At 59.4% G+C, this 26,988-nt stretch overlaps 3 protein-coding genes across 23 annotated transcripts in view; 1 reads left to right on the top strand and 2 right to left on the bottom strand.

Annotated features, from left to right (window-relative positions):
- Window positions 1-16,604, top strand: part of KCP (kielin cysteine rich BMP regulator) — a 45,231-nt gene extending 28,627 nt beyond the window's left edge. For 9 of the 21 annotated variants that reach the window (XM_033863228.2, XM_033863236.2, XM_033863233.2 and 6 more), the window contains 33 exons: window positions 183-271; window positions 2,427-2,520; window positions 2,652-2,731; window positions 2,808-2,901; window positions 3,248-3,333; window positions 3,408-3,489; window positions 3,738-3,890; window positions 3,980-4,086; window positions 4,164-4,257; window positions 4,835-5,122; window positions 5,255-5,337; window positions 5,488-5,581; window positions 5,685-5,873; window positions 6,138-6,308; window positions 6,911-7,087; window positions 7,824-7,909; window positions 8,164-8,254; window positions 8,342-8,442; window positions 8,525-8,618; window positions 9,604-9,777; window positions 10,004-10,086; window positions 10,656-10,776; window positions 11,920-11,999; window positions 12,203-12,302; window positions 12,808-12,896; window positions 13,169-13,271; window positions 13,373-13,515; window positions 13,785-13,957; window positions 14,039-14,150; window positions 14,245-14,346; window positions 15,130-15,294; window positions 15,740-16,046; window positions 16,185-16,604. In XM_033863228.2, the coding sequence (XP_033719119.1) occupies window positions 183-271; window positions 2,427-2,520; window positions 2,652-2,731; window positions 2,808-2,901; window positions 3,248-3,333; window positions 3,408-3,489; window positions 3,738-3,890; window positions 3,980-4,086; window positions 4,164-4,257; window positions 4,835-5,122; window positions 5,255-5,337; window positions 5,488-5,581; window positions 5,685-5,873; window positions 6,138-6,308; window positions 6,911-7,087; window positions 7,824-7,909; window positions 8,164-8,254; window positions 8,342-8,442; window positions 8,525-8,618; window positions 9,604-9,777; window positions 10,004-10,086; window positions 10,656-10,776; window positions 11,920-11,999; window positions 12,203-12,302; window positions 12,808-12,896; window positions 13,169-13,271; window positions 13,373-13,515; window positions 13,785-13,957; window positions 14,039-14,150; window positions 14,245-14,346; window positions 15,130-15,294; window positions 15,740-16,046; window positions 16,185-16,456 (4,277 nt within the window). In that variant the 3' untranslated portion in view covers window positions 16,457-16,604. Of the gene's footprint in view, window positions 1-182; window positions 272-1,250; window positions 1,276-2,426; window positions 2,521-2,651; window positions 2,732-2,807; window positions 2,902-3,243; window positions 3,334-3,407; window positions 3,490-3,737; window positions 3,891-3,979; window positions 4,258-4,834; window positions 5,123-5,254; window positions 5,338-5,487; window positions 5,582-5,684; window positions 5,874-6,137; window positions 6,309-6,910; window positions 7,088-7,823; window positions 7,910-8,163; window positions 8,255-8,341; window positions 8,443-8,524; window positions 8,619-9,603; window positions 9,778-10,003; window positions 10,087-10,655; window positions 10,777-11,919; window positions 12,000-12,202; window positions 12,303-12,807; window positions 12,897-13,168; window positions 13,272-13,372; window positions 13,958-14,038; window positions 14,151-14,244; window positions 14,347-15,003; window positions 15,295-15,739; window positions 16,047-16,184 lie in introns of those variants that run through there. The other 12 variants (XM_033863231.2, XM_033863229.2, XM_073809920.1 and 9 more) reach the window with 12 other exon arrangements.
- Window positions 16,605-20,965: 4,361 nt separating this feature from the next.
- Window positions 20,966-23,926, bottom strand: LOC109548132 (uncharacterized). Its single transcript, XM_033863248.2, has 2 exons — window positions 23,266-23,926; window positions 20,966-21,839 (listed from the first exon to the last, which is right to left on the bottom strand). Exons 1-2 carry the CDS (start codon window positions 23,924-23,926, stop codon window positions 21,550-21,552), a joined length of 951 nt encoding a protein of 316 aa, XP_033719139.2. The 3' UTR covers window positions 20,966-21,549.
- Window positions 20,966-26,970, bottom strand: SPMIP1 (sperm microtubule inner protein 1). Its single transcript, XM_073809922.1, has 2 exons — window positions 26,131-26,970; window positions 20,966-24,567 (listed from the first exon to the last, which is right to left on the bottom strand). Exons 1-2 carry the CDS (start codon window positions 26,549-26,551, stop codon window positions 24,458-24,460), a joined length of 531 nt encoding a protein of 176 aa, XP_073666023.1. The 5' UTR covers window positions 26,552-26,970; the 3' UTR covers window positions 20,966-24,457.
- Window positions 26,971-26,988: the final 18 nt, after the last annotated feature.

Below are 26,988 nucleotides of genomic sequence, written 5' to 3'. Positions count from 1 at the left end.
AGGGCAGGCTAAGGAACTTGGGCCTTACCCTGCCTGGGGTGCTGGGAGGCTGAGGCGAGGGGTCCAGGCAGAGGTAGGATCTGGTCTGGTTTAGGCTCAGAGGAGAGCCCTCAGACGGCACGTGAAGGAGGGGGTTCTGGCTGAAGCTCCCACCAGGCCTCCTCTCTGCCCATCGCCCCCAGCCCAAGACTGCACAGAAGGTGGTTCTCACTGGGAGCATGGCCAAGAGTGGACCACACCTGGGGACCCCTGCCGGATCTGCCAGTGCCTGGTGAGTCCCTGTGCTGCTCCTGGGCTGCCCCCACCCCTCCCCGACCCCAGGCCCACCAGATTCATTCCTTCATTCCACTGAACACATCCCAAAAGGCACTGTGAGGGGACAGAGATGGAGGAGACCTAACCCTGAACACCATGAGGGTGGGGAAGGGGTTGCGGCCTCAGTATGTCCAGTTCTGAGCACAGTAGGTGAGCAGGATGTCTGTGAACCAAACTCGAGGAGCTTCAGGTTACAGGAGGAGTGAGGCTGGGCAGGATATGGCAGGCAGCACGAGCTCCAGGGAGGGAGAAACACAACTGACCTGAGGCATCTAGAACTCTGCTGTCTGATCAGGAGCCACTACATGTGGACACTGAGCCCTTGAAACGTGGCCGTCTGGTTTGAGACGGGCTCTAAGTGTAGAATATACATTGGCTTTCAAAGACTTAGTATGAAAGAAAGGAATGTAAAATATCTCATTAACACTTCATGTTGATTACATGTTGAAATAACTTTTTGGATATTTTGGTTTGAGTGGAACATAATATTAAAATTTAGGTCCATCTGTTTCTTTTTATTTTTTGAAATTTGACAGCTAGAGAATTTAAAATGACATATGTGGTTTGTGTTATATTTCTATTGGGCAGAACAGATCTAGAATATCTTCATGGGGGGGGGTGTTTACTTAGGTCTTAACGGGTGAGTAGGATTTGAGCAGGGAGAAATGGTGCTATAGACTGAAAGTTTGTGTCCCGCCCCAGATTCATATGTTGAAATTCTAACCCCCAAAGTGATGGTATTAGGAGGTGGGGCCTTTGGGGGGTGATTAGGTCATGAGGGTGGAACCCTCATGAATGGGATTAGTGCCTGTATAAAAAAGACCCCAGAGAGCTCTTTCGTCCCTTCCACCATGTGGAGACACAAGCAATTAGACAGCATCTATGAACCAGGAAGGAGACTCTCACCAGACACTGAAACTCCTAGCACCTTGACTTTGGGACTCCCCAGCCTCCAAAACTGTGAGAACTAAATTTTTGTTGTTTATGAGCCACCCAGACTATGGAATTTTTTATTACAGTGGCCTGAATGGGCTAAGACACCAGGTATAAGGGAAGAGTCAGGGCAAAGTCTGGGGGAGGAAGGGGGGCACACGGAGGCCTAATGTCCAGGCAGTGTGCACGCCAAGGAGGGCTGTGGTTCGTGGGGGCTGAAGCCAGAGCCACAAAGCTTCCTGACAGCTTGCCAAGGACTAAGGACTCCACTGTGAAGGCTGTGGGGCACCCAGCCCCTTGGCAACCATGTGCTTCCCCTCCCTGTTCGCACTGACACCCCACCGCCCCACCCCCACCTGTGAGGAGAGTCACTGGCAGCCCAGACACTTATGGGGCTAAGGTAGTGAGCCCAGGTACAGGTGTGAACTCCAGGGATGGGATCTGTCTGGGAAAGACCATGGGGAGTAGCAGCAGCTACTGTCTGTTAACTGTCAGCTTCCAGAGGTGGATGCCCTACCGCACACTTATCTTATCCCCATAACAAGGCTATGAAGGCAGGTCTATTATTGTCTTTTTTTTGTTTCTTTAGATGAGTAAACTGAGGCACAGAGAACTTAAGTGGCATGCTAGGTTATACATCTATATTAGTTTCTTGGGCTGCTGTAACAAAGTACCACAAACGGAGCAGCTTAAAACAACAGAAATCGATTATCTCATGGTTCTGGAGGCAGAAGTCCAAGACCGAGGTGTCTGCAGGGTCGGTTCCCTCTGAGGGCTGTCAGGGAGAATCTGTTCCAGGCCCCTCTCCACCTCTGGCAGTTGGCTGGAGCTCCTTGGCATCCCGTGGCTTCAGTCCTCATCTTCACATGCTTCTCTCCCTGTGTGAGTGTGTGTCTGTGTCCAAATTTCCCCTGTATATAAGGACACCAGTCAATGGATCAGGGGCCACCCCACTCCAGTCTGACCTCATCCCAACTTAAGTGATTACATCTGCTACGACTCTATTTCCAAATAAGTCACATTCTGAGGGGGTTAGGACTGCAACATAAGAGTTTGAAGGGGGACACAATTTACTCATAGCAATATCTAATAAGTGGATAGCTGGGATTCGAATGCTGTTTCTGCCACTTGGATGAGCTCTGACGGCCCATTCCTCTGCCTACTCTGCCCCCTACCAGGAGGGCCACATCCGGTGCCACCAGCGAGAATGTGCCAGCCTGTGCCCATACCCTGCCCGGCCCCTCCCGGGCACCTGCTGCCCTGTGTGCGATGGTGAGTCAGCAGGTGGATCCTGGAGGAGCTCGGAAAGCTGATGGACGGCCCAGCTCGAGCCTCCCATGAAAGCCAGGACGCTGAATGGCGTGGGGCCCTGAGGAGGGTCTAAGCCACCCTCTTCCCAACAGGCTGTTTCCTAAATGGGCGAGAGTACCGCAGCGGGGAGCCCGTGGGCTCTGGGGACCCCTGCTCCCACTGCCGTTGTGCCGTGAGTGTGTCTGCCCGGCAGGGAGGGGCTGGCTTCTGGGCCTGCCTCTCACCTGCTGACCAGGTCCTTTTGGCAGAATGGGAGTGTCCACTGTGAGCCTCTGCCCTGCCCACCCACGCCCTGCAGACACCCAGGCAGGATCCCTGGGAAGTGCTGCCCAGTCTGTGACAGTGAGTGGGGGGCTTGAGTCACCAGGGAGGGGTGGGCACTGCCCCAAGAGAGGCTCTGGGTCTCGGCGTGGGGTGGTTGCTTCCGGCGGACTAACAGGAAGCCCCCTTGAGCTAAAGTACAGGGGAAGTCCTTTCTAAAGTAAGCTCTGTCACCACGGGTGAGGGATGAGTTCTCACCTCGCCTCATGGCACCCTGGGCACGTGTGGGCTGGGGGAGGCTGGCAGGGCCTCCTGGAGGACAGGGGTGGCTGTCCTTGTCAGGGTGGGGGATAGATGCCTCAGGTGCTCGGAGGCTTCCCCATCAGCCCCCAGCCCTGTGCCCCAGTCCCTCTGTCATCCTAGCCAGGCTGTGAGTACCAGGGACACCAGTATCAGAGCCAGGAGACCTTCAGACTCCAAGAGAGTGGCCGCTGTGTCCGCTGCTCCTGCCAGGTAGGCAGTGCCACTGTCTCACGCCCCGGATCTATCTTGTCCCTTGAGGGCCACTCACCCAGCCTCCCTCCTAGGCCGGCGAGGTCTCCTGTGAGGAGCAGGAGTGCCCGGGCGCCCCCTGCACCCTGTCTGACTCTGGCCCCCAGCTCTGCCCAGGTGTGTGTGTTGGGGGGCAACCACGAAAGGGTGCTTCTCCCAGCAGCTAGAGATGGAGGAGTGTTCCTTCACCGTAAGGGGAAGGCATTCCTAAGTCCACCAGGCATTCCAGAGTGTATTCAGAAGCTGCTGTGGGGAGGGCTAAGCCAGGGTCTTGGGAAGGGTCCTATGGTCTGGGAAGGGCAGGGATGGGTGGATGTGTCCAGATTGCCATGGTGACAGCCCCCCTCCCCTGCCCCTTGCTGTAGCCTGCGTGCTTGGTGGAGAGGAGTTTGCTGAGGGGGTCCAGTGGGAGCCTGATGGTCAGCCCTGCACAACCTGTTCCTGTCAAGCTGGGGTGGCCGTGTGCAGGGCTTTGCTCTGCTCCCCAGCCCCCTGCCAGCACCCCACCAAGCCCCCTGGTGAGTGCCCCGCCCCAATCTAGCTTTCTTCCCCTGCCTTGCCTGGCCCACCCTGATCGGCTGGGCTGTGATCACCCTGCTCTACCCAGGTGCCTGCTGCCCCAGCTGTGAGAGCTGCACCTACCACGGCCAAGTGTACGCCAACGGGCAGAACTTCACAGATGCAGACAGCCCTTGCCACACCTGCCACTGCGAGGTACCTCCCCAGGCTTGCTGTTGCCCTGCTGAGCCCCTCCCGGGGCCCACCCCCATTGCCTTCTCACCTGCTCCCAGGATGGGACCGTGACATGCTCCTTGGTCAACTGCCCTCCCACAACCTGTGCCAGGCCCCAGAGTGGACCCGGCCAGTGCTGCCCCAGGTGCCCAGGTACGTGCTTACTGTACCTGTCTGGCTTGGTGAACCCTTGACCCTGCCACTCCGTGGCCCCGTGGGCCCAAAGGATACCTTAGAAAGCAATGGCCTTCTGAATTTTTCAGTCTGACACAGCTTGGGACTCTCTGGAACTCACAGGGTATGGGTGGGAGAGAAGAGTAGACATTCGTTTGTCCCTTCATGTTACAACACCACCCTTCCCTCCTTTCCTACACTTCCTCTTCCAATACCCCCACCACGCACATCTATTCGTATATCTACCTGTATAAGCCTGGTTCATGCAACAAACGTTCAGGTTTCCTACGCAAGAGACTGGGAGCTGGGATGCTGTGTGCCCTGATCCCCGCCCACACGGAGAGTGTGCAGGGCGCGTATCACAAACACAGGCATGCACATGCATGAGCCCTTCGGCTCTTCACCCTCAGAGGCACACACAGCTGCCTGCAGGTACAGGAACTAAACACACACACACACACACACACGCGCGCGCGCGCACAAGTGTGTGCTTGGGGAGATATGCTTGTCCGCATACACAGCCCCTCCTCCTCCTCCTCTCCCTCCATGGGGACAGCTTCCAAGTGGCACCTCTGCAGTGGCTCTGGACTCACGGGTAGAGGGACTGTCAGCCTGCTCCTTGCACTGTCAGTCTTTGTCTCCACTCCTGCCCACCCGCCCCACCGCCCAGACTGCATCCTGGAGAAGCAAGTGTTTCTGGATGGCGAGAGCTTCTCCCACCCCCGAGACCCCTGTCAGGAATGCCAGTGCCGGGAAGGCCATGCCCACTGCCAACCTCGGGCCTGCCCCAGGGCCTCCTGTGCCCACCCGTTGCCTGGGCCCTGTTGCCAGAACAACTGCAATGGTGAGGTGGGCGGGATGGGGGGTGGTGCCTCGGGATGGCTTGGCCCCATCTATAGGCCTTTAGGGCTGGGAGGGCAGCATGCCCTGGGGGAAGGGGGGCCTCTCCCCGGCCCATAGCTCCCCCTTCCCCCAGGCTGTGCCTTTGCTGGGAAAGAGTACCCCAACGGAGCAGACTTCCCCCACCCCTCCGACCCCTGCCGCCTGTGTCGCTGTCTGGTGAGTCTGCCACCCGGATGGGAAGGAAGAGTGGGTGGGTGGGAGGGGCACTTGAGGAGACCAGGAGAAGTCCGCCAAGGTGAGGGTGAGAAGGGGAGGGGTCACCTCCACCTTCTACCACTGACTTGGCCTGGCCTCGTCCATCCGCAGAGCGGCCACGTGCAGTGCCCGGCCCGCCGCTGCCCGCCCTTGCCCTGTCCAGAGCCACTCCTGTTGCCAGGAGAGTGCTGCCCGCAGTGCCCGGGTAGGAGCCGCACCCCTCGCCGCTTCTCCAGAGGGACCCCCTCAGCAGCCTCCCTCCCCACCCCCCCACCCCCGCCTCGCTGACGCTTGCTCTCTGGCTGCAGCCACTCCCTCTGGTTGCCCTCGGCCCGGGGGCGGGGTCCCCGTCCGCCACCAGGAGCACTTCTCCCAGCCCGACGACCCCTGCCGCCGCTGCCTCTGCCTCGACGGCTCCGTGTCCTGCCAGCGGCTGCCCTGCCCACCGGCGCCCTGCGCCCACCCGCGCCAGGGCCCCTGCTGCCCCTCCTGTGACGGTAACGCCCCGGCTGCACCTGCCCGCACTCCTTCCAGCTCCACCCCGGAACCTCACCTGCTCGGTCCCCCTCTTACTCTGCGTCCCTCTTTACCTCCAGGCAGGGCGCCACCCCTTCTCCCCCTTCCTCCTGGCCCGCTCCTCCGGGGGCGGGGTTCTCACTAAGAAAGTGCGGGAACGGTGCCCACCCAGCCCGCAGGGCCCGGGAGGTAGTGCGCCTGGTGCGCCGCCTCCATGGCCCCCCAGCCCCTCGCCTGCCCCGCAGGCTGCCTGTACCAGGGGAAGGAGTTCGCCAGCGGCGAGCGCTTCCCTTCGCCCACTGCCCGGTGCCACATCTGCCTCTGCTGGGAGGGCAGCGTCAGCTGTGAGCCCAGGGCCTGTGCCCCAGCACAGTGCCCCTTCCCTGCCAGGGGTGACTGCTGCCCTACCTGTGATGGTGAGGGGACGGGAACTGTACGGGTGGGGGGACAGGAGGGCGGGGTCAAAGTCATCTTTACTGCCCTAGAGTGGGTCAAAAATATTTATTACCGTAAGACAAAAGCCCTGGACCGAATTCTGCGTGGGTTTTCCCTGTGGATTGGACAGGGAGTTTTTTTCTTTTTTGTAATATTTATTTATTTATTGGCTGTGTTGGGTCTTAGTTGCAGCACATGGGATCTTTCGTTGCGGCACATTGTGGCGCACCGGCTCAGTAGTTGCAGGCGCGAGGGCTTAGTTGCCCCGCGGCATGTGGGATCTTAGTTCCCCGACCAGGGATCCAACTGGCGTCCCCTGCATTGCAAGATCGATTCTTAACCACTGGACCACAGGGAAGGCCCTGGACAGGGAGCTTCTTTGCAAGCTGAAGGGGAGAAAGTTTGCCCTTTGGCCAATCCAACTGCCACCCCCCAGACCCCTTTACCCACCGGCCAAGACTGAGCCCTTCCCTCCCCACCAGGTCTTTGAGGCCTTGGCCTCAGGCCAGGCTCAGAGCTGGATGACTGGTCTCCTCTCCCTGATTTCTGCCCCTCCCCCCACCCTCCCTGTCCTCTCTCCAAGGCTGCGAGTACCTATGGGAGTCCTACCTGAGCAGCCAGGAGTTTCCGGATCCCCGAGAGCCCTGCAATCTGTGTACCTGTCTCGGAGGCTTCGTGAACTGTAGCCGCCGGCCCTGTGAGCCTCTGGGCTGCAGCCACCCGCTCACCCCGTCTGGGCACTGCTGCCCGACCTGCCAGGGTAGACCTGCCCTCCCATTGCCCCTCTCAACTCCCGGCCTCCCTTCGGCTGCGAGTCCCCTGGTCTGGTCACTGTCACCCCTCCCCTGAGACAGCCACGCAGCAAGCCCACAGACTGGGTTTTCCTGGGGTTCCTCACCCCATACTCGCGCCCTCCTCTCCGTCCCTGCTGTCACCTTGCGCCAACTGTGAGGGGCACCACACAACCACCCCTGTGCCGCCAGACCTTCCCGCTCTTCAGCTGTCTCCCTGCCTTCCCAAAATATCACGTCACCAGACTCCAAGCCATTCAGTGGCTTCCACTGCCCTTGAGTCACCCAACCACATTTGGGCAACTTCCTTCTAAAGAAGCCACCCTCCCGAGCCCAGCCCACCTCTCACCTTCATTTCCAGTGTGCCCGTCCCTCTCATCTTCCTCCCACAAGGGCCTGTGCTCTGTGATCCTACCCTCAGTCCCCCCCGCCGCGCTTCACGCATGCAAGTCTCACCACCATGGTCTGGCTGAAGTCTTTCCTCCCGCCCCTCACCTTCCCAGCCACTCATCTCTCTTTCTGACTCTTAGCTAAGCTTTGGTAGAGGACCCCAGGCCCAGCTGTGTGTGTGTGTGTGTGTGTGTGTGTGTGTGTGTGTGTGTGTGTGTGTCTGTGTGTGTGTGTGTGTGTGTGTCTGTGTGTGTGCCTGTGTCAGCAGAGGGACCCACTGATTGCGGCTCTGCCTTGTATTCCCCCCTCTGCCAGGATGCCTCTATCATGGGGTCACCGCTGCCCCCGGAGAGACCCTTCCTGACCCGCTCGACCCCACCTGCTCCATCTGCACCTGCCAGGTGAGGCGGCCCTTTGGGGGCTTGGAGCCCTTCATCCCTTGATCCTCCTCTCTGGCCAGAAAGAGGTCGTCTCCTCCTCCCAGGGTACACACTGCCTGTGACATCCATCAGGACAGATTGGGCTCAGGCCTCCTGGGCTGAGGGAGGGGGTCTGGGCCGGGCAGGTCAGTAGGGGCACACCCCCATGAGGCCGCGTGTGGCCTGGTTGAGGGTGTGATGACATGGGAAGTGGCAGCGTGGCCTCTCTCCCCCAGGAAGGCTCCATGCGCTGCCAGAAGAAGCCGTGTGCTCCAGCTCTGTGCCCCCATCCCTCCCCAGGGCCTTGCTTCTGCCCTGTTTGCCACAGTGAGCACACATGCCCCGCACCCCCCGCGCCTCCCCCTCCCGCTCTGCCAGACCTGATGTTGGACTGGTAGCACAGCCCCCGCCCAGGACACATGTCACCCGCAGGCTGCCTCTCTCAGGGCCGCGAGCACCAGGACGGGGAGGAGTTTGAGGGGCCCGCAGGCAGCTGTGAGCGCTGTCGCTGTCAGGTGTGGTAGAGAGGTGGCAGAGGGGGCAGGGGCGGGGTCAGCTGGCCTGGAGAGCAAGTCACTGACCAGGCATCTCCTGCAGGCTGGCCAGGTCAGCTGTGAGCGGCTGCAGTGCCCACCTCTGCCCTGCCCACTCCAGGTCACAGAGCCGGGGAGCTGCTGCCCTCGCTGCAGAGGTATGCCTGGCCAGTGGGGCTGCTCCCTTGTTTCCGTCCCTCCATTGGCCCCACCTCCCTCCCCTCAGCTCTCCTCCAGACTTCCCACCTCCCTGTCCACCCATCTGTCCCTCCCATACCTCAGCCCTTGAGCTCTCACCGCATTCACTTTCAGCTCTTCCTCCCTATCCCTGCCCCTGGCCTATCCAGACTGTCTCCCCTTCTAGGTGCTTATTAGAATCTCCTCGAAGCTGCCCATTCCTAACCACGCCCCATTCATAATGATAATAATGATAATTAACATTTATTGAGCATATACCATGTGCTAAGCGCTTTACACATACCTCATTTGAGGCACACAACGATCTCAACAAGTAGGTATTATTATTAACTTTTCCCATTTTATGGATGAGATAACTGAGGTAACATAACTTACCTGTGGTCACTTAGCCAGTAGATGGCAGAGTCAAGATTTGCATCTAGGCCATCTGGTTCTAGAGTAGGGGCCTTTTTTAGCCTGTGTGGGCCCTCGCCCCGTACACTGCCCAGCATGGTATAGGAACTGTCAGCGTCTCCTTGCCCTGAGATGAAATCCCCATTTAACAGATGGGGAGACTGAGACTTGTAGAGATTGAGTTACCTTGGGCGCACGGTCACTGATGGAGCCTCTCATTCATCCCACGGGCATTTATTACACACTTGCTGCAGGCCAGGTGCTGTTGCTGGCACTGGGCTATAACAGACAGTGCCTACTGCCTGGCACTGGGTCTAGCAAGCAAGCAGACGAGGAATGGGATTAGAGTCCAGGTGTTCTGACCCCGACCCAGTGTCTTTCCCCTCCATCACAGGCAGGAGTTCTGTCCCAGGACACCTTTCCACTATATCCCTGCAGAAACCCCTCCTGGCACCCACATACCCTACTGAGCACCCAGGCTGAGGGGGCTGGGTCAGGGGCAGACATGCAGAACCCAGACTCAGAGCTCATCCCTGCCCACCTCGGACACAGGCTGCCTGGTTCATGGGGAGGAGCACCCTGAACGCAGTAGCTGGGAGCCCCCCGACAGCCCCTGTTCCTCCTGCATGTGTCATGAGGGTGTCATCACCTGTGCCCGCGTCCAGTGTGTCACCTCCTGTGCCCAGCCTCACCTGGGGCCCCGTGACTGCTGCCCTCCATGCTCTGGTACTGGGAGCCTGGGGTGGGGGGGCGTGGGCAGGGAGGCAGTGCCCCGTCAGCATCTCCCTGCCATTGCCCTGGGCTGGGCGGCAGAGATGCGTCGTTCCAGGAGAAGTGGCCCCCATTCTTATGCACACCCCCTTCTCTGAGGCTGGAGGGCCTGGCATTGCTGCCAGCCTGAAAGCTCCCTGATTCTGTTCTGCTCTTAACCCCCCACCCGACCCCTGCCAAGCCTGTGAGCATGAGGGTCGGAAGTATGAGCCCGGGGAGAGCTTCCAGCCTGGCGCAGACCCCTGTGAAGTGTGCACCTGTGAGGTAGGGGAGCTCAAGGCTGAGGGGCAGCCTGGACCCTGCGGGGAGCAGGCATTGTGGGGAGTCAGGAGTGTGTCCCTGTGGCCAGGGAGTGAGGCAGGGGCTTGGGGTGAAGAGCAGGCAGGGCCAGCAAGTCTGGGGGGGCAGGCAGTGGGCGGGCCCTCCTGGCTGGAGTGTGGGGTGGTGTGGGTAGAAGGTTGCGGGGAGATGCCTGGGAATTGGTTGGGGGCCATACTGGGGAACTTCTATTTGAAAGGTAAGGGTGAGCCAATGAAAGGGTTTTGAGCAGGCGACCGACATCATAGATCAGGAGATTAGGCAATGGGATTGGGGAGGGGGATGGCATGGGAGTGCAGAAGGGTCAAAGGCCACATGAAGGTTCAGGCCCCAGTGACTGCAGCAGCAGGCACTGTCCTCTCTGGGGACTGGGGCATGGGGTGAGGAGATGCTCAGTCTCTCTGCACACTGTCGTCTGATCTGCCCAAGGCAGATGGAGGAGCCTGGCATCCAGAGGAAAGAGGGTGGCTCTCAGCTTCCATGGCCTGGGACCCACCCCCTGCTCGCTCATTCAGCTGCAGCCTGAGGGAACTCCCAGCCTTCGCTGTCACCGGCGGCAGTGTCCCAGCCTGGTGGGCTGTCCCGCCAGCCAGCTCCTGCCCCCCGGGCCCCAGCATTGCTGCCCCACCTGTGCCCGTGAGTCCCTGGACTGGGGGGGAAAGAGGGCAGGGCTGCCACCCCCAGAGTGACACTGGAAGGGCCAGCCAGCCCTCCTCCACAATCCCAGCCCCAGCCCTCTCCTGAGTCCAGTGGATTGTTCTGGAAACCTGTACCCTGGAGGGTGAGACCTGTAATACCCTAAGGGGAAACGGGAAGCTAGCAGGACCCCTTGACTCTGAAGCCTGGTGCATCTTGTCCAGCAGGTGGCGCTGCAGGGTTGCAGCTGTGCTGGCTGCTGGCTTCTCGAGGGCAGGGATATTAGGACGAGAGGGGCAGTGAGTCGCCCAGCTACAGAGGTGGGGAGAGGTGTTCTTGTCAACACTTGTTCGGATGTGCTGCTGCAGGGAAAGAGGAAAGGCACAGTATTTACTAAGCACCTACTGCATGCCACGCACTGTACTTTTTTTTGTGTGTGGTACATGGGCCTCTCACTGTTGTGGCCTCTCCCGTTGCGGAGCAGAGGCTCCGGACGTGCAAACTCAGCAGCCATGGCTCACGGGCCCAGCCGCCCCGCGGCATGTGGGATCTTCCCGGACCGGGGCACGAACCCGTGTCCCCTGCATCGGCAGGCGGACTCTCAACCACTGCGCCACCAGGGAAGCCCTGTACTTGTACTTTTAATAAACATCATCCCATTTAATTCTCACAGTTACCCAGTGAGGAGGTGTTATTACTCCTTTTGTTAACAGATGAAGAAATTGAGGTTCAGAGAAGTTGATTAATTTGCCCAAAATGGCACAGGCACTGAGTGCTGGAGCCAGGATTGGAACCTGGGGTACCTGGCTCATTGTGCTTCCTTTCAGACGATAAGTGGGAGGGCGAGCAGGGCGGGCAGCCCAGTGGTCCTTAGTGACCTCAGGCTGAGGAAGCCACACTTTGTCCGTTTTCAGGCCCTCCATGCTAGCAGCCTAGCAAAGTTCCTTTTCAAAAGTCCAAACTTTTCTTTGCTGGAACAAAAGGAAAAGGGATCTGTCATTCCTAGAATCAAGGTGTTAGGGCCATAAGTATGCCCTGGGCCCAAAAACCCCGGGGTCGCAGTAGGGAGATAAGGGGTCAGTTAGGCTTTGTCCCCACCCCCATCCCGGCAGCATCTCCCATACTGCGTTCTTGTCTTCACAGAGCCGCTGAGTCCCTGCACGGAGCACCTGCGGGGGTCTAAGCTGGCCCCGCCAGACCCCTGCTACACCTGCCAGTGCCAGGTGAGCCCTCCTGCCTTGGGGACTCCTCAAGCCCCCTCTTCCTCCTCCTCTGTGGGCTGTGGCTGCGACTCCTCTCCTGCAGCAGCTCTGGGCTTCCTACTCACCCCCGACATTTGCCCACTTGTCCTGAATGTCGCATCCTGCCTAGGCCCTGCTCCCTCCCTGCTGTTCTCTACCTGTCGTGTTCCTGTGCCCTTCCACAGGACCTGACTTGGCTCTGCATTCACCGGGCCTGTCCTGAGCCCAGCTGTCCCCTGTTGGAGCGCCATACCCCCCCTGGGAGCTGCTGTCCCGTGTGCCAGGGTGCATGCCCAATTTTGTTCTGCATCCTCAGAGCCGGAGCCAGGAGGGAGACAGGAGGGGTGGCATCCATGGGCCAAGTGGGCAACCTGGGGTGTGCACTCAGAATGCAGGCTTTGTTCTTTTGTAGAAAGGGAGGGCTGTTCGTTGGGGTGGAGGAGGGACCCATGAGGTAGAGGGAGGCAGGGAATGAAGCCTGGATTCTCAAGGCCTGGCCTGAGGCTTGGCTCAAGGACCCGAGGCCCACTAGCAGGGCATCACACAGCTGAGCTGGCAGCCGGCCCAGAGGAAATTTCCAGCTTCTGGCTTTTGTGGCTTCCGGGACACTCTGGACATCCCGAGCACTGGTGCCGGGTCTGCCATCTAGTAGGCCATGGTGCTGGTTGAAGAAATCAACACCATCAGGGTGCTAATTGGATGGGGTGGGCACCGCCCTGCCCTGGCCTTCAGGGTGAGCTCATGCAGGCGGAATGACAGTGCTCTCCCATCCCCATTTCTTCCTTCTCAGAATGTGTGGTGGAAGCTGAGGGCCGGAGAGTGGCAGATGGAGAGAGCTGGCGGGACCCCAGCGACGACTGTATCACTTGCACCTGCCGTGTGAGCTGGGGGTGGGAGGGTGAGGGTGGAGGACCTGAGAGATGGATAAAGGGAGGAGCTTCTGGTCACTGGACCAGAGAATATGGGGTCTTCGAGGTAATCAGAAAAAGGCGCCCCCTCTGGGCATCCCTGTGTGAGGGCAGGTAGCTGAAGGTGCATTTCGAGAGAGGGGGCTCCCGCCCCAGTCCCTGATCCAGAAGGGCTCCAAGAGTGTGAGGCCAGGGACTCCAGACCCTGCCGGAAGTCCCTAGAGCCATGGCATCTGTCCTCAGCGGGGCCGCGTGGAGTGCCACCTGGAAGAGTGCCAGGCCCTCTCCTGCCCCCACGGCTGGGCGAAGGTGCGGGACGCTGGCAGGTGCTGTGAGAGATGCCAAGGTGCGGGCTAGGGAGATGGGGGGGTCGGGGAGGGGGGAGGCGGGAGCGAGACCCAGTGTGAGGGATGGGCAGCGGACCCTCGCCCCTTACTGTCCCCTCAGCCCCCGCCCAGTCGTGCGTGCACCAGGGCCGGCAGGTGGCCTCCGGGGAGCGCTGGGCCGTGGACGCCTGCACCAGCTGCTCCTGCGTAGCCGGCGCCGTGAGCTGCCAGAGCCAGCGCTGCCCGCCGCTCTCCTGCGGGCCCGTGAGTGCTGCTGTCTGAGGCGGTGGGATGGGTGGCCACTTGGCACCGCCCCCCTGGGTGCCCCGGGGAAGGAGGAGGGTGGACTTGCCCGGGTCGTGCAGTTCCCGAAGTAGCCACGAGGTGGCGCTCTGACCCCCCGCCAGGAGTAAGCCCAGGAGCAAGCCCAGGAGCCCTGGAGCCTCCCCAGCGATCCTCCGTGCCCCGGGAGGCTCTGCGTGGGGCACGGCAGGGAGCGCAGCGTGTCTGACGGTGTCTGGGGCGGAGGCCAGGACGAGGCCACCGCCCTGCGTCCCGGCAGCTGCTGCCCCCGCTGCCTGACCCGGCCCGCTTCCTGCATGGCCTTCGGAGACCCTCATTACCGCACCTTCGACGGCCGCCTGTTGCACTTCCAGGGCAGCTGCAGCTACGTGCTGGCCAAGGACTGCCGTGGAGGCGACTTTAGGTGCGCAACTCCCTCTGCCTTCTCCCTGCCCCCTTACACCCGTCCCTGCTGACCACTGCATCTGGGCCTCCCACGCCACAGCGTGCACGTGACCAACGATGACCGGGGCCGGAGCGGCGTGTCCTGGACCCACGAGGTGGCCGTGCTGCTGGGAGACGTGGCCGTGCGGCTGCTGCAGGGCGGGGCGGTCACGGTGAGTAAAGCCAAGGACCCGGGGAAAGTCGGTCCTGCGCTTTCCTCTCCGCTGTCCCGACGTCGCTCCTCCTCCCGCCTCCCTTCTCCTCCAGGTGGACGGGCGCCCCGTCGCCTTGCCCTTCTTGCAGGAGCCTCTGCTGTATGTGGAGATGCGGGGACACACGGTGATGCTACACGCCCAGCCGGGGCTCCAGGTGCGGCCGGGGCGAGTGGGGTGCAGGGGAGCCTCGGGCCTGTTCAGGTGTCTGTATCAGTAGAGGGAGTGGGGATACCAGCTACCTCCCAGGCCAAATGAGGCCACAGAGGTGAGAGAGTTCTGCTGGATTCTGAAGGGAGAAGAGGAATCAGGGTTAGAGACCTCCACGTGTGATGAAAGGAGTTCTGAGCCTGGTTTGCAATCTTGGCTCAGCCACCCACGCACTGGGGCTCTTAGGCCATTACCTTAAGCCCATCCTCTCTTGGCCTCAGCTCTCCCATCAGTCAAATGGGGGAAGGGTTGGGAGGGTGGGCAATGTCAACTGCCGTCTCCTGGGTGGCTTCAGAGATTTCCTCCAATTCCCATGTCAAAGAGTAGTTCACTCCCTGGCCTCCAGCAACAAGCACATTTGTAAATTCATAAAATAAGTCTTGTCTACTCTTACGATACAGACTCTATGCTTTGTTCTCGGTAAGGCCTGAATGCCCATGAGAGAGTGACTCTCCGGAAGAGGGTTGCATTTCATGGGGGCGCCGAGTTCATGGAGGATGAGGGGAGAAGGTGCCCTTTTGAGGGAGCTGTGGGTGGCTCTTCATGTCTTCTGTGTTTGCCCAGGGCTGACAGGGCAGGTACCTACTTGTATCCTCCCTTCCAGGAGACACCTCCACCTGTCCATTCTCCTCCCCTACAGCAGGGGGCGTGCTGACGCCGCCAGGATCGGCACTGGGCTTCCTGGGGCCCCTGCCTTTCCCCACTCTCCAGTCCCAGCCTCTCTGCACAGGTGCTGTGGGATGGGCAGTCCCAGGTGGAGGTGAGAGTGCCTGGCTCCTACCGGGGCCAGATTTGTGGGCTCTGTGGCAACTTCAATGGCTTTGCCCAGGATGATCTGCAGGGCCCTGAGGGGCTGCTCCTGTCCACTGAGGCTGAGTTTGGGAATAGTTGGCAGGTGAGTCACACAGGAGCTGGGGGGCCGGGGGGAGGCACAGTTGAGCATGAATCTCAGAGCAGCCTTCTGGTATGGAAAGGGAAGTTTGCACACAAGGTGGGCTTTGGGGCTTTCAAGGAGGTTTAGGGACTTCTTACCTGCTATGGTGCTGGGGGAGGCAGGATGGCCTGTTGAAAGCGGTCTCATCATCTGAATCCCCAAGCCCTGCGTTGCCGCTCACGAACTGTGTGACCTTGGACAAGTCACTTACCTGCTCTGGGCCTTGGTTTGTCCATCTGTAAAATGGGAACAAAGGAAAAGTAGCTGATGCTTCCTTTGCTGTTCTTATAGGGAGGTTTATGACGCTAAAACAAAATATTTGGTGCAAAGTGCTTTGAAGAACATAGCACACAAAGGTCGGCTGCCAGTGGGTGCTGCCGTATAGAGCCGCTTTCCCCACCTATAGGTCCCAGAGGGCCCAGGACCTGGTCGGCCCTGTTCCAAGGGCCGTGAGGTGGATCCATGCCGGGCAGCAGGGTACCGTGCCAGGCGTGAGGCCAACGCCCGGTGCAGGGTGCTGAAGTCGTCCCCGTTCACTCGCTGCCATGCTGTGGTGCCACCAGAGCCCTTCTTTGCCGCCTGCGTGTATGACCTCTGTGCTTGTGGTCCTGGCTTCTTGGCTGACACCTGCCTCTGTGACGCCCTGGAAGCCTATGCCAGCCACTGTCGCCAAGCAGGGGTGACTCCTGCCTGGCGGGGCCCCACGCTCTGCGGTGAGGGGGCAATGCCCAGTGCGAGTTGGGGGAGGGGTGACACGGAGGGCTCAGGTCTGGACAGCGTAGGTACAGGGAGGGTCACAGGGGGTGGGCCTGGTGACTGCAAAGTGACTCTGCTTTCCACTCCACCTGCAGTGGTGGGCTGCCTCCTGGACCGTGGCTTCGTGTTTGATGAGTGTGGCCCACCCTGTCCCCGCACCTGCTTCAACCAGCATGTCCCCCTGGGGGAGCTGGCGGCCCACTGCGTAAGGCCCTGTGTTCCCGCCTGCCGGTGCCCCGCAGGCCTGGTGGAGCACGAGGCCCACTGTATCTCACCCGAGGCCTGCCCCCCAGTCCTACTCACTGGGGACCAGCCACCCAGCACTCTGCCCAACCCCAGCCAGAAGCCCCAGGGCCAGGAACCCTGAGCCAGGACGACACCGACCAGGATTCATCAGGCTAGAAGTGTCCCCTCGGAGAGAAGCTCCCACACTGCCCGGGCATCGGGAGCCTGGCTCTGGGCCCCGCAAAGGCCCCAGCCGTGTGGAGTCAGAAGCAGTAAACTCGGGAACTGCCCTAAGGTTTCTCTGTGTGAATGTGTGCTGCCTCTGGGCGCTGCGCTGGTGGTGTGGGCTCTTTGGAACATGGGGTCCAGAGGTCAGTGTCCCCAGACTCAGGGTGGTAGCAGCTGTGGGGTGGACTTTGCCCACTCTCTGCGCCTGCATCTCTGGGCTGCCCCTACCTGCCACACCCTGGTGCTGCCTGGGAAACCCTGCGATGGGCAGAAGGAGGACCCAGGTGTCCTGGTCCCAGCCCTGTGTTTACATGTAGCAGGCACGGCCTGTGGCCCCCGTGTGCGGCCCTCTGTGGGGCTCTCTGTGGATCCAGGTGGAATCCTGCAGGGGCTGAGGAACACTGAGAAGGGGCTCAGTGCCCACATGGCATCCCCCTTTCCTTGGGGATATTGAGCTCAGGCACCTCCCGGGCCACCCTAAGAGCTGGTGACACAAGGACCCCACGCCTGGGTGGGGAACAGGAGAGACAATGTTTCTGTGATGACATACAGACACATGTGATGAAATACACACACACACACCCCTCAAAAACCCAGATAAACACATGCACGTATCCCTCGTGTGTTCGCAGCTACACCCACCCCTGACGGACATGTGGGCAGGGGACACACATGTGACTTTCAAAGACATCCTTATAGGGGAAAGAACGTGGGTTTTGAAATAGGAAAAAAAAATCTCTTTCTTTGACAAGAAAAGTCTCTTTTCAAAGAGAACTGTATTTTGAGTTCTCTCTGCTACCTACCAGCTATGTGACCTTGGTTTTCTTAGGGACCTTAGCTAAAGATTGGGGTTGGGGGGACCCTGGTATTCCAACAGGGAGTGAAGGGAGGGCGTTGGGCTGAACCAACCCCCCCCCACCCCCGCCCCAGCCTGCTTCCTCAGCCTGCTTCTGCTGGGGCCCCTTTCATGGAGCGGTTACAAAGCGGCAGGCAGGCCAGGCTGCTCATGACGGCAGGGGATGCGAAGACTACAGACCATCACGTATGCCTGTTCCCTCCCCTTGTCGTTACTTCTACAAACTGTGTCCTCATCTGCTGTATCTCGTGTGTTGCGGAGAATAAACAGAGCATGGACAGCTTGGAGCAAGCACTAGGGAAGCGCGTTACTACTCACACTCTGGACCACATTTTCCCAGAGCCTGTTTCTCGTGCTGTCTGTCCCCAGATGAGGGAGACAGTGCCATGTGTTAGGTAGGACAGCTTACTCTCTGGGGCCCGGTTTTCTTTTCTGTGAAATGGAGATGAAAACGATACCACCTACTTCATAGAGTTGCTTCAAGGAAGGATTACGTGTGCGTAGCATTTTGTGTCCTGGCATACAGTTAGTTGTTGGGAGCTGCTGCCTGTATTGGGCATATATCACATACCATATAATGCAGTTGCAAGCTTCAGATATACATTTGACATTTGAACGACACGGGTTTGAACTGCACGGGCCCACTTATGCTCAGATTTTTTTCAATGGTAAATACCACAGCACTACACCATCCCAGGTAGGTTGAATCCTCGGATATGGAGGGCAGACTATAAGTTATATGTGGATTTTTGACTGCAAGGAGGGTTGGGCCCCTAACCCCCGCGTTGCTTAAGGGCTAACCGTATGTATAAAATAGATGCTCATTTGGGACTGCAAACACATGCGCACACGTCGCTCTCTATCAGGGCCACAGTCCTCACCTCACACTGCCACCCACGTGGCCGAGAAACCTGCATCAGAGTCAGGTTTCTCTGAGACTTGGCTGAGGCCCAGGCCCTGGCTCAGATGTCAGGGCCCCACGTTACTGAGCCCAGGAGCCTTTGTCTCCTCCTTGCGCCTGTCCGCAGCTCCTCATCTTCCTCCTCTCTCCAGGAGCAGCTGGGGGAGGGGAGGGGGGTGGACGTCCTCCCTGGCCCCCTGCCCCATGGAGCAGGCAGCCACACCTGGGGGCCTAGGGCTCCCCTGTAGCCCCAAGCAGGCCTTGGCCCTGTACCAGCACCTCTTCCGGTGCCCTGCAGGCCTGGGCCAGCTCTGGGCTGCCCTGCAACAGGTGAGGGTGACAGGGCACCATCTACGAGGGGGCAGGCTCTCCATGGGGTCTGACTCCACCTTGCCTCCCCATGTGGGAGACGGCCGGACCTGTCCCTCAGGCCTCGAACTGCCCACCGTGCTGCTGCAGATGGAGCGGAGCCGGCAGGCCCAGGAGCAGGTAGGCGGTCGTCGGCCAGGGAGGGTGGCAGAGCGCAGGGTGCGTGCCCGCTCACATCCTGGCACCCCACCTTCCTGCAGCTCCTGTGGGATTTGGAGCTGCTGACCGGGGCGGGGCTGGGCGTCTCCTGGCCCCCCTGGGCCCAGTTCTGCGGTCTGAGGGACCAGGCCCAGTGTGCGTGGAGCCAGTGCAGCAAGCCCCGTGGTAGGACGGATGGGGGCTCTGAGCAGCGGACGAGTGGGGTGAGCTGGGGTGTGGCTGAGGGCGGGGGTGTCAGTGAAACACTGGGGCACTTGTAGTGGTTGAGAAGTGGAAGGAATGTGGGCTCTGGAGACAGATGGATCTGGGTTCAAATCTCTGCTCTGACGCTCCCTGTGGACCGTAAGCCTGTTTCCTCAGCTACAAGATGGGGAAGATAATAGCTCTTTTTCAGAGCGCTGCTGGGAGGATTGTGAACTCATCTGTGTAAAGGATTTAGCACCATGCCTGGCATACAGGACCATTCTGGCTTGCTACCATTCCACAGTGAACTATCTTGGTCAAATCAACAGCGTGGTGACACCTAGAAGCCTTTAGACATGGCTGCAGCAAGGGAGGAAAGCAGGCCTGGCGGTGCCCAGAGGGCAGAGGCACTGATGCCCAGGGTGGCCCAGAGATGAGACCCTGAGCAGCCCCAGCCCCAGGTCCCTCCTTCCGCGGCTGGTGGCTGGTCCCACCCTTCTAGGAAGGAGGGTGCTGTGGTGACTGGGAACTAGGATGTGCCTCGAGTCCTGGCTCAGCCACCAACTGCCTGAGGCCCTTTGGGCAGGTTAGTAGCTTGTAGCAGGAGGGGGTGTTAGTCATGACCACTAAGGAAGTATCCAGCCAACACTTTTAGCCAAGGCTGCAGTCTCATCTGAAGGCTTCAGTGGGCAGGAGGGATCCATTTCCAAGCTCCTTCACTTGGAGGGGAAGGGGGGGGTGTCACACAAGGGCACAGTTGCCAGGAGGAGGGATCACTGGGGGCTGTTGTAGAGGCTGCCTGCCACATTGGGGGATGATGCCCTGTAGACTAGGGTAGCCCCCCCAATCCTTCCAGAATTCCAGGCTGTGCCCATCGCCCCAGGCTGAGGACTCCCTGAGCCAGGACCGTCAGCTTCTGGAGGGGTGAGTCTCCCAGGGAATTCTGTCCACTCCGTGTTGCCACACAAAGTGACCAAGCACTGGACCCTTTGCCCCGTCTCCCTCCACAGCCCTGCCCAGCGACCCCTCCTCGGGCCCCCAGATCCTCCTGGGGTTCTCACTCAGTTGTACCCATGTGGTTGCCCCACAGCCTCTGGACAGGGTAACCCTGAGTTCCAGCTCCTGGAACCCAGTGGTGGGTGCAGGCGTGGGGAAGGCCTCCGTGGACTGAGTTTCGATCTTGGGGTGGGAAGGCTCCGCAGCCTGCCGTGGGTGAGGAGTCTGGCAGACAGGCTGCCCCCAGCCGATCGGAGCCCAGATGCAAGAGGTGCACCTGAGGCAGCCTTTGCACTCCTGCAGGGGGCTGGCAAAGGACCCATCATCAGCCCTGGATCTGACTGAAGCCAGGTTTGCTGCAGACCCAAGGTGGGAGAGCCCTGGCATGCCTGCAGAAGGGCCCACATCTGGTACGTTGACAGCAGGAGTTTATAGCCAGGAGAACAGGAGCCCCTGGGCTGGAGTGGCCAGCCTAGGTTGGGAGGAGCGGGGAAGCCCTCACCCCAAGTCCCAGGATTCCAGTCCATCCTCACCTATTCTTTGCCTCATACCTTTTTGTGGGCTGCCAGGGGCACCCAGGGACAGCAAGTAGGTTTTCTTTTATACGCCAATTCCACCTGATTGGTGCCAGCTGTCTCAGGCACTGTGTCCAGGAGGATTCTGAAGCTAAGCTGGGGCTCAGAGGAGAAAGTGCTGGGAATGACTGTCTGTCCTCCCTGTCCTCCAGCGAGGAGGGAATGGAATGGCAGCTCCAAGCTGCCTAGCTGCCACCCTCATGCCAGGCACTGGGGAGATACAGGGCACAAAAGAGACTTGGCCAGTCAGTTGTCCTCATCCCTGAGGAGATCACAGCCTAGTGAGAGGGTGTGACAATAAACAGGCAATTAGAATTCAGTGGGATGGATGCTGTGAGCCCTGGGCCTGTTAATTTAATTTAAATGAAACAGGCTGTCAAATGATTTGTTAAATAATAAGCCTAGCAAACTCATAAGCTTTTAATTGTGACATCATGCATGGGAGAGAGGAGGAAAGTGCCGATGATTATTTTCTGATTGACAGAAAAATTTTTACAAGTATATTATCTCTTGGGAATACATTGATGGGAGACATCTATCACAACATTATAACCAGTGAAATAAATGATCTAGTAAGACAACAGATCAGAATTACAGAGGGACAGGGTTGGAGGTTATTTTCACAGTTCATGGCAATAATTTCTGAAGGCTTGGGAGTCTTATCAGACCTCTTTGTTCAGAACTCTTCAAAAGACAGATTTGTTTTCACAGAGAACATTCCCATTTGGTTACCGTTATGAATATTCTCATGTCCATATTGCATAAAGATGGCATTTCTTGTGGGAGTTCTCAATTTAAGACGAGATCAGGTTCTTCTAAGTAGTTTTATGGATGCAAAACGATGCTCCTTCCTCCACAGCTGCAAAGGAGCAGCGACATTTCATCTCTTTTTTTAGATTCCTTTCGTTAATTATGAAGACTTGCAGTTTTTAGGCTAGCCTCTGGCCTAAAATTCCACTTCTTGAATTTCATTTGGTTTTGCTGTCGGAAACCAAGGAAGAGCTAAAGAGGATTAGCCTTAATAATAGGAAAGTCAGGTGCATGTTGTGGGGCTGGACAGGCACACAAGGACAAAGTGCGGGTGTCCTTATGAGGGACTGAGGAGACTGGAAACCAGTCCCTTCCTGCTCCTGGGCCTCCCCTGGCGGTTTTGAGGAAGATGGTGTGCAGGTTCCTCGGAGGTGGTCCTTGGCTGGGAGGATGAGGAAGATGGGGTCTGCTGCTGGCAGGCAAGCCTGAGAAGCAGGCATATAGCAGGCTGTGTAAATAAAGGTGGAATGATGAACCGCGACGGCCTTGAAGTTCCAACACCAACCCTCAGGGTACCCCACCACCACATCCCCTCACGTGCTGGGGACTCCCTAGGCTTCTTGGTTCCAGTTCTGTGGGATGTGTGTGAGGGCCTGGGACATGAGCAGAGGGCTCTCAACATCCGTCTCTCTCCCTCAGGTTGCTCACAAGAGCTGAACCTCACCACCAGCAGTAGCTTTGAAGAACCAGGAAGCTCAGAGTTCAAGGTGAAAGGGTCGAAGCGTCCTGGGCAAGACCCCTCTCAGATTGGGGATAGCAGAGGTGGGGTGTGCCTGGGAGGAGACTGCAGGGGTGAGAAGCCCACAGCCAGGTGGAAGAAGGGGCCATCACTGAAGCACCTTTTACACTACATAACATGGGTTTTACGAATTTAGGAATCGGGCAAGGGCCCTAATGGAAGTGAGGCCCACTGGGGTAGCCACTGGGGTCTCCAGGCTCCCCTGGGGGAAGTGGCCCTGGCACGAGGATTCCCTCACAAACCCGGGAAAGGTGCTCTTCCTTCCTAGGAGCTGGCCCAGAGGGAAGACGGGGAGCTAGCAGGGCCCATGCCCCAGGGGCCCCATCAACCACCATCCAGAAGCCTACAGGAGAAGAAGCTGGCTCAGGGAGCCCCAGGGCCCTCAGGCCTCCCCTCCCAGGGCCTGCCAGAACCCCCGGATCCCCTGGAGGGGCTGGGCTGCAGCCTGGGCCAGGAGAGAGCAGAACTAAAGAAACTGCTAAGAATTGAGATTCCTCAGAGTCAGAGAGAGGGGGCCCCTCAGGATCAGAGAGGGAAGGCCCTCCAGGGGGAGGACAAAGAAGTTCCCCCAAGTAAGAGAGAGAAGACAAACGAGGGTCAGAGCGGGGAGGCCCCTCAGGCTCTGAGGGAAGAGGTCTCGGAAGGTCAAAGGTGGGAGGCCTCCCAGGGTGAGAACAAAGAGGCACCTCGAAGTCAAAGCGGAAGTCGCCTTATGTGCCGGAGAAAGGAGGTCCTCCCGGAGCAGAGCGAGGATTCTCCTCAGGGCCCGGAAGTGAAGACGCTTCAGTCTTCCGAGGGCAGAAGCCGTATCTCACAAGCCTGGGAGGTGGCTCGGGGAGAGGCACCTACACCGCCCCGGGAGGAAGGCGGCTCCCTGGGGATTCCGGGGGGGCTTCTGCAGGCCCCTGGGAGAACGGATGCCGCAGCCTGGGGGAAGGGAGGGCGCGCACCCGCGGGGAAGAACCACGCAGCTGAGGCAGGTTAAGACCGGTGGCCCGAGAGGAGAGAGCGCAGCGGCCGTGAGAGAGCAGGGGCCCGCCCGGGAAGGGGCGCCGGCTCCCCTTACGCCCCCGGGGCCTCCGGCCCGGCCGCCGCTCCCACGCCCAGGAGCGGTGTTGCTGGCAGCCCTACGCACTGGTGGTTCCGAGCAGCGGGAGCGCCCCGCAGCTCTCCCAGGGCATCCGGGCCTGCTGAGCGATCCGCACTCGCTTCGGGGCCCGGGAGGAAGCCCTGGCCCCGCGGAGCAGGAGCTGGGCGGCTCCATGGGGCTCCCGGGCGCCCTCGGGGGGCGGAGGGAAGGTGCCGAGGCCCCCAGAGCCTCGAAGACCGCGTGGCCCGAGTCCCCGAGCAGGGACAGGCGGTCTGCGGGCGTGAGCGCGGCGCAGCAGGAGACGGCTCTGAAGCGGCTGCTGGAGCTGCACAGTGAGGCCAGGCGTCGGCGGCAACAGGACCGCGAGCAGCAGCGGCTCCGGGTGCGCGGCCGGGCCGGGAGGGCGGGGCACCAGGGGGCGGCCGATCGGCTGCTGACAGAAGCCTCCTCCAGGTCTTGGAACGCCTCCGCATCGCCAGGAACCGCCACTGCCGCGTGCATCCCTTGAGACCCCCACCGAGCCCGGCTCAGCTCCCACGACAGGCAAGACCCCTAGGAGAAGGCGGTGGGGCCGCCAAAACCCTGCCTGGGCGGGGGACGGGGCGCGACCTGGGTCCCTTTGACTTGGGCGCACCGCGCACTTGCGATGACACCTGCGGAGCGGGAGGGGCCGGCCTGCCCGGCTGCTGCCCTCTGCTGGCCGCATCGAGCCCCGGGGCTGGGAGGCGCGGGCGCTCAGCGCTCGGCGCCGCCCCAGGAGGACGCGGCCGGGCAGCGGAGCGCCCTGCGGGAGCAGCTGAAGCAAATGCAACGGGAGAGGACCGGGCGGCTGCGAGCCCTCGGGGCCAGGTGAGGGGTTCGGGCGGGGAGGCTTGTGGGGTGGTGGCCGTCCCTTTTCCCTGGCATCTGGGATGAAAGGCCACTCTTTACACAGGAACACCCAGAACTTCCAGCAACTTCTGTGGCCCCCTGGCTCTGAGGAGCCTGCGCCTGGAGAGCATCGCTCAGTCTTCCCAGCCCTCTCTGGTCACTGCTGAATCCTCAAAGGGACGATTAAAGAGACGGGGATTTAAGGAAAAAGCAAGAGGGCAACCTGTAGGTCAGAGGTAGTTTCAGAAAGGCCCGGAACGCAGCCTCAGGGCCTGGGGAGAGCCAGACACAGACACGCATGGCACTTTCGGCCCACCACGTGTGTTATTTCTTCTTCCCTCCCCTAAGCCCACTGCCTGGCCCAAGGTCAGAGGGCCAGGTCCCGGGGGTCAAGCAGTGCGAAGGCCCCATTCTTGCGGAAGAAAGATTCAATGCGGCACATCTTGCAGGAGACCAGTTCTTGCTTCACTGGGGGGCCTGGGAAAAGATGTCAGAGGCCAGGAATGGATTCCTGGGAAAGGAACTTGCAGAGCCCGGGAGCCCTGCCTGCATAACCCTAGGAATCTGCCTGTGTTGTATCCACTTTGTAAGTGTGAAAAAATAAAAAGAAGTGCTTGTGAGGAGTGGGGGCTATGGGGAAACAGGGAGCTGGCTGGCTGCCTGGATCAGCAGTGATGGCCAAATGCCGGTCAGCTGTGTGCCAGCATTTCCCCCAGCCTCAGAATCCTCCATGGAGGCGGGTGGTGGGACTCCCAGCCGTGCTTGTTACAGACAGAGCTAGACTTCTCTGGGGCAGACAGGGCTTCTTTCTACCTCCTGCTCCCCTTTCGGGGTTCACCTCCTGCTTTCATTTGGAAATTGCTCCCTTTCCTCCCCATTTAGGGCCCTGGGGAAAGTAGGGGGATTTTTTTTAGGTAAAATTTCAACTGTGTTTATCACCAGCCATCCACCTTTTCTGTGCAGGAGCTGGAGAAAACATGTGACTGAGTAGTCTCACTTGAAATTCATGACCACAGACAGCAAAGGGACATGTCTCATCGCCCAGAAAACCCACAACACTCCCTGGCATATTCTTTTCCCCACACCTGGACTCTTCATCTCCAGCTGCACCATTGCCTTCGCTCCTCTCCTGCCCAGCCGATGACCATGACTCAATCCAGATGGACAGCCTTCTGGCCAATACCATCTCCCTACCCCTCGCTGTGTCCTCTGCCTTCTCCAGTTTGATCCAGCCCTGGAGCTCCCTGGGTAAGCCCACCCAGTCTCGGGGCTTTAAAGAGCACCTATATTCTGATGACCCCCAAAACTGCATCTTTAGCTCTGACCTCCCTCCATAGGGCGACTCCCATACACAGCCGACTCACCAACACCTCCAGCGCAAAACACCCAACACTGACCTGTCTTCACACACCCCCAGCCCTGCCCCCGCCCCAGTCTCCCCTGCTGTAGCTGCTTCAGCTGAACACCTGGGCATGGCCATTGCATTCTCTTTCCTTGTCTCTTTCAAACCATCAGTAAGTTCTCTTGATTCTTCCTCCAAAACATATCTGGAATCTATTTCAGCTCTACCGCCAATCACCCTAGCCCAAGCCATCGTCATCTCTTGCCAGGATAGCTTAGCCACCTGCCAGAGCCTACTCGTGTCCCTAAAAAGGCCATTACCTACAGAATAGTCAGGGTGATATTTTTTTTAAAAGTGTATCAGTATCATTTACCTGTTTAAAATTCTCCATGGCTTCCCCTCGAATTTAGAGTAAAACCCAAACTCCTCCTCGTCATTTAGCTCACTCAGCCTTTAGGTCCCCAGAGAGGCCTTTCCTGACAGTCCAGTCTAAAGCCGCACACGTGCCCTGTCCCCCTCCCCCACCATGCCTGGCCCTCTCTTGCTCTTATGTTTATGGCCTGGACCCTCCACTAGAATGGACGTCCCCAAAAGGAGTGTCCACGTGCCTTGTGTGTCTAGCGCCGAGAGCGCTGCCTAGCTCGTGGCAGGTGCTCTGTGTTTGTGAGGCGAATAATTTCCGGGAGGTTAGGGCTCACCCAGCTGCCAGCCATATGTGAAGTTGGTGGTGATGGGGAAGAGGTAGCGCCTCTCTGGCATGTCCAGTTTTCGGGTGTTGAGGTAGCGGTAGCGGCCCTGAAAGTCGTGGGAGATGCCTTCATACAGCAGGGCCCGGGTGGCAGGCAGGACTGGGTACATTTCTGGCTGAATAGGAGCCTCCAGGGCAGGGCTGGGGGCCTCGGAAGGAACAGCTTTGGGGGCGGGCAGGGGTGAGAGTGGGGCTTTGGGGGGCAGGGTGGGCAGCTTGAGGGGTACGTGGGCTGCAGTCTTAGCCTTCTGCTTGGCCTTCACCATCGACCCATACTTGCGGTGCCATTCACAGCGCAACACCTTCTCCCTCAGATACTGCTCCTTCCAGAAGTTCTGCCGCACCGTGTCCATGTTAAGTTGCCGAGACATGGTGGCGAAGGAAGGAGCAGGACCAGGGTGACTGCAGCTGAGGGGTGAGCGCAGCAAGCAGAGCCTTTCTGACAGCAGGTGGCTGCCCAGGGATGGTCGCTCGGCAACCGAGCCTCACCTCACACAGGGCCATGCCCTCAGCGCCTCACATGCCTCGCTTGCTGAGGCAGCCTCAGGCCGGGGCCCACTGGCTAAGAGCCTTGATCCCCAAACCTCTTGCTTGACCCAGGCTAGTATCACAGGCTTCCAGGTTTCCTGTGATTTCTGCTTCCTTCCCTTGAGGTCTGGTCCCCTCCCAGCCAATACAGACTCAAGCTGGGGTGCCAGGGGACTGGACGCAAGCCTCCTTCCCTTCCTCCCTGCCAGAGCTGGCTACCTTTAATTCAGACGGCCAACCTGGCACAATCTTCCTGGTCCAACTCCTCTATGCCTGGATC

The sequence above is a fragment of the Tursiops truncatus genome, chromosome 9, assembly GCF_011762595.2.
Source record: "Tursiops truncatus isolate mTurTru1 chromosome 9, mTurTru1.mat.Y, whole genome shotgun sequence".
In the NCBI taxonomy this organism is placed as follows: Eukaryota; Metazoa; Chordata; class Mammalia; order Artiodactyla; family Delphinidae; genus Tursiops; species Tursiops truncatus.
Note: the sequence above shows the minus strand (reverse complement) of the source record. Positions and strands in the feature narration are given on the sequence as shown.

Coding starts and splice junctions, on each gene's coding strand:
- LOC109548132 (XM_033863248.2), bottom strand. CDS start 23,926: ATGCGGCCAGCAGAGGGCAGCAGCCGGGCAGGCCGGCCCCTCCCGCTC. Junction 21,840..23,265: donor CCCGCTGCTCGGAACCACCA/GTGCGTAGGGCT, acceptor TTATTTACACAG/CCTGCTATATGCCTGCTTCT.
- SPMIP1 (XM_073809922.1), bottom strand. CDS start 26,551: ATGTCTCGGCAACTTAACATGGACACGGTGCGGCAGAACTTCTGGAAG. Junction 24,568..26,130: donor CACATATGGCTGGCAGCTGG/GTGAGCCCTAAC, acceptor ATCTTTTCCCAG/GCCCCCCAGTGAAGCAAGAA.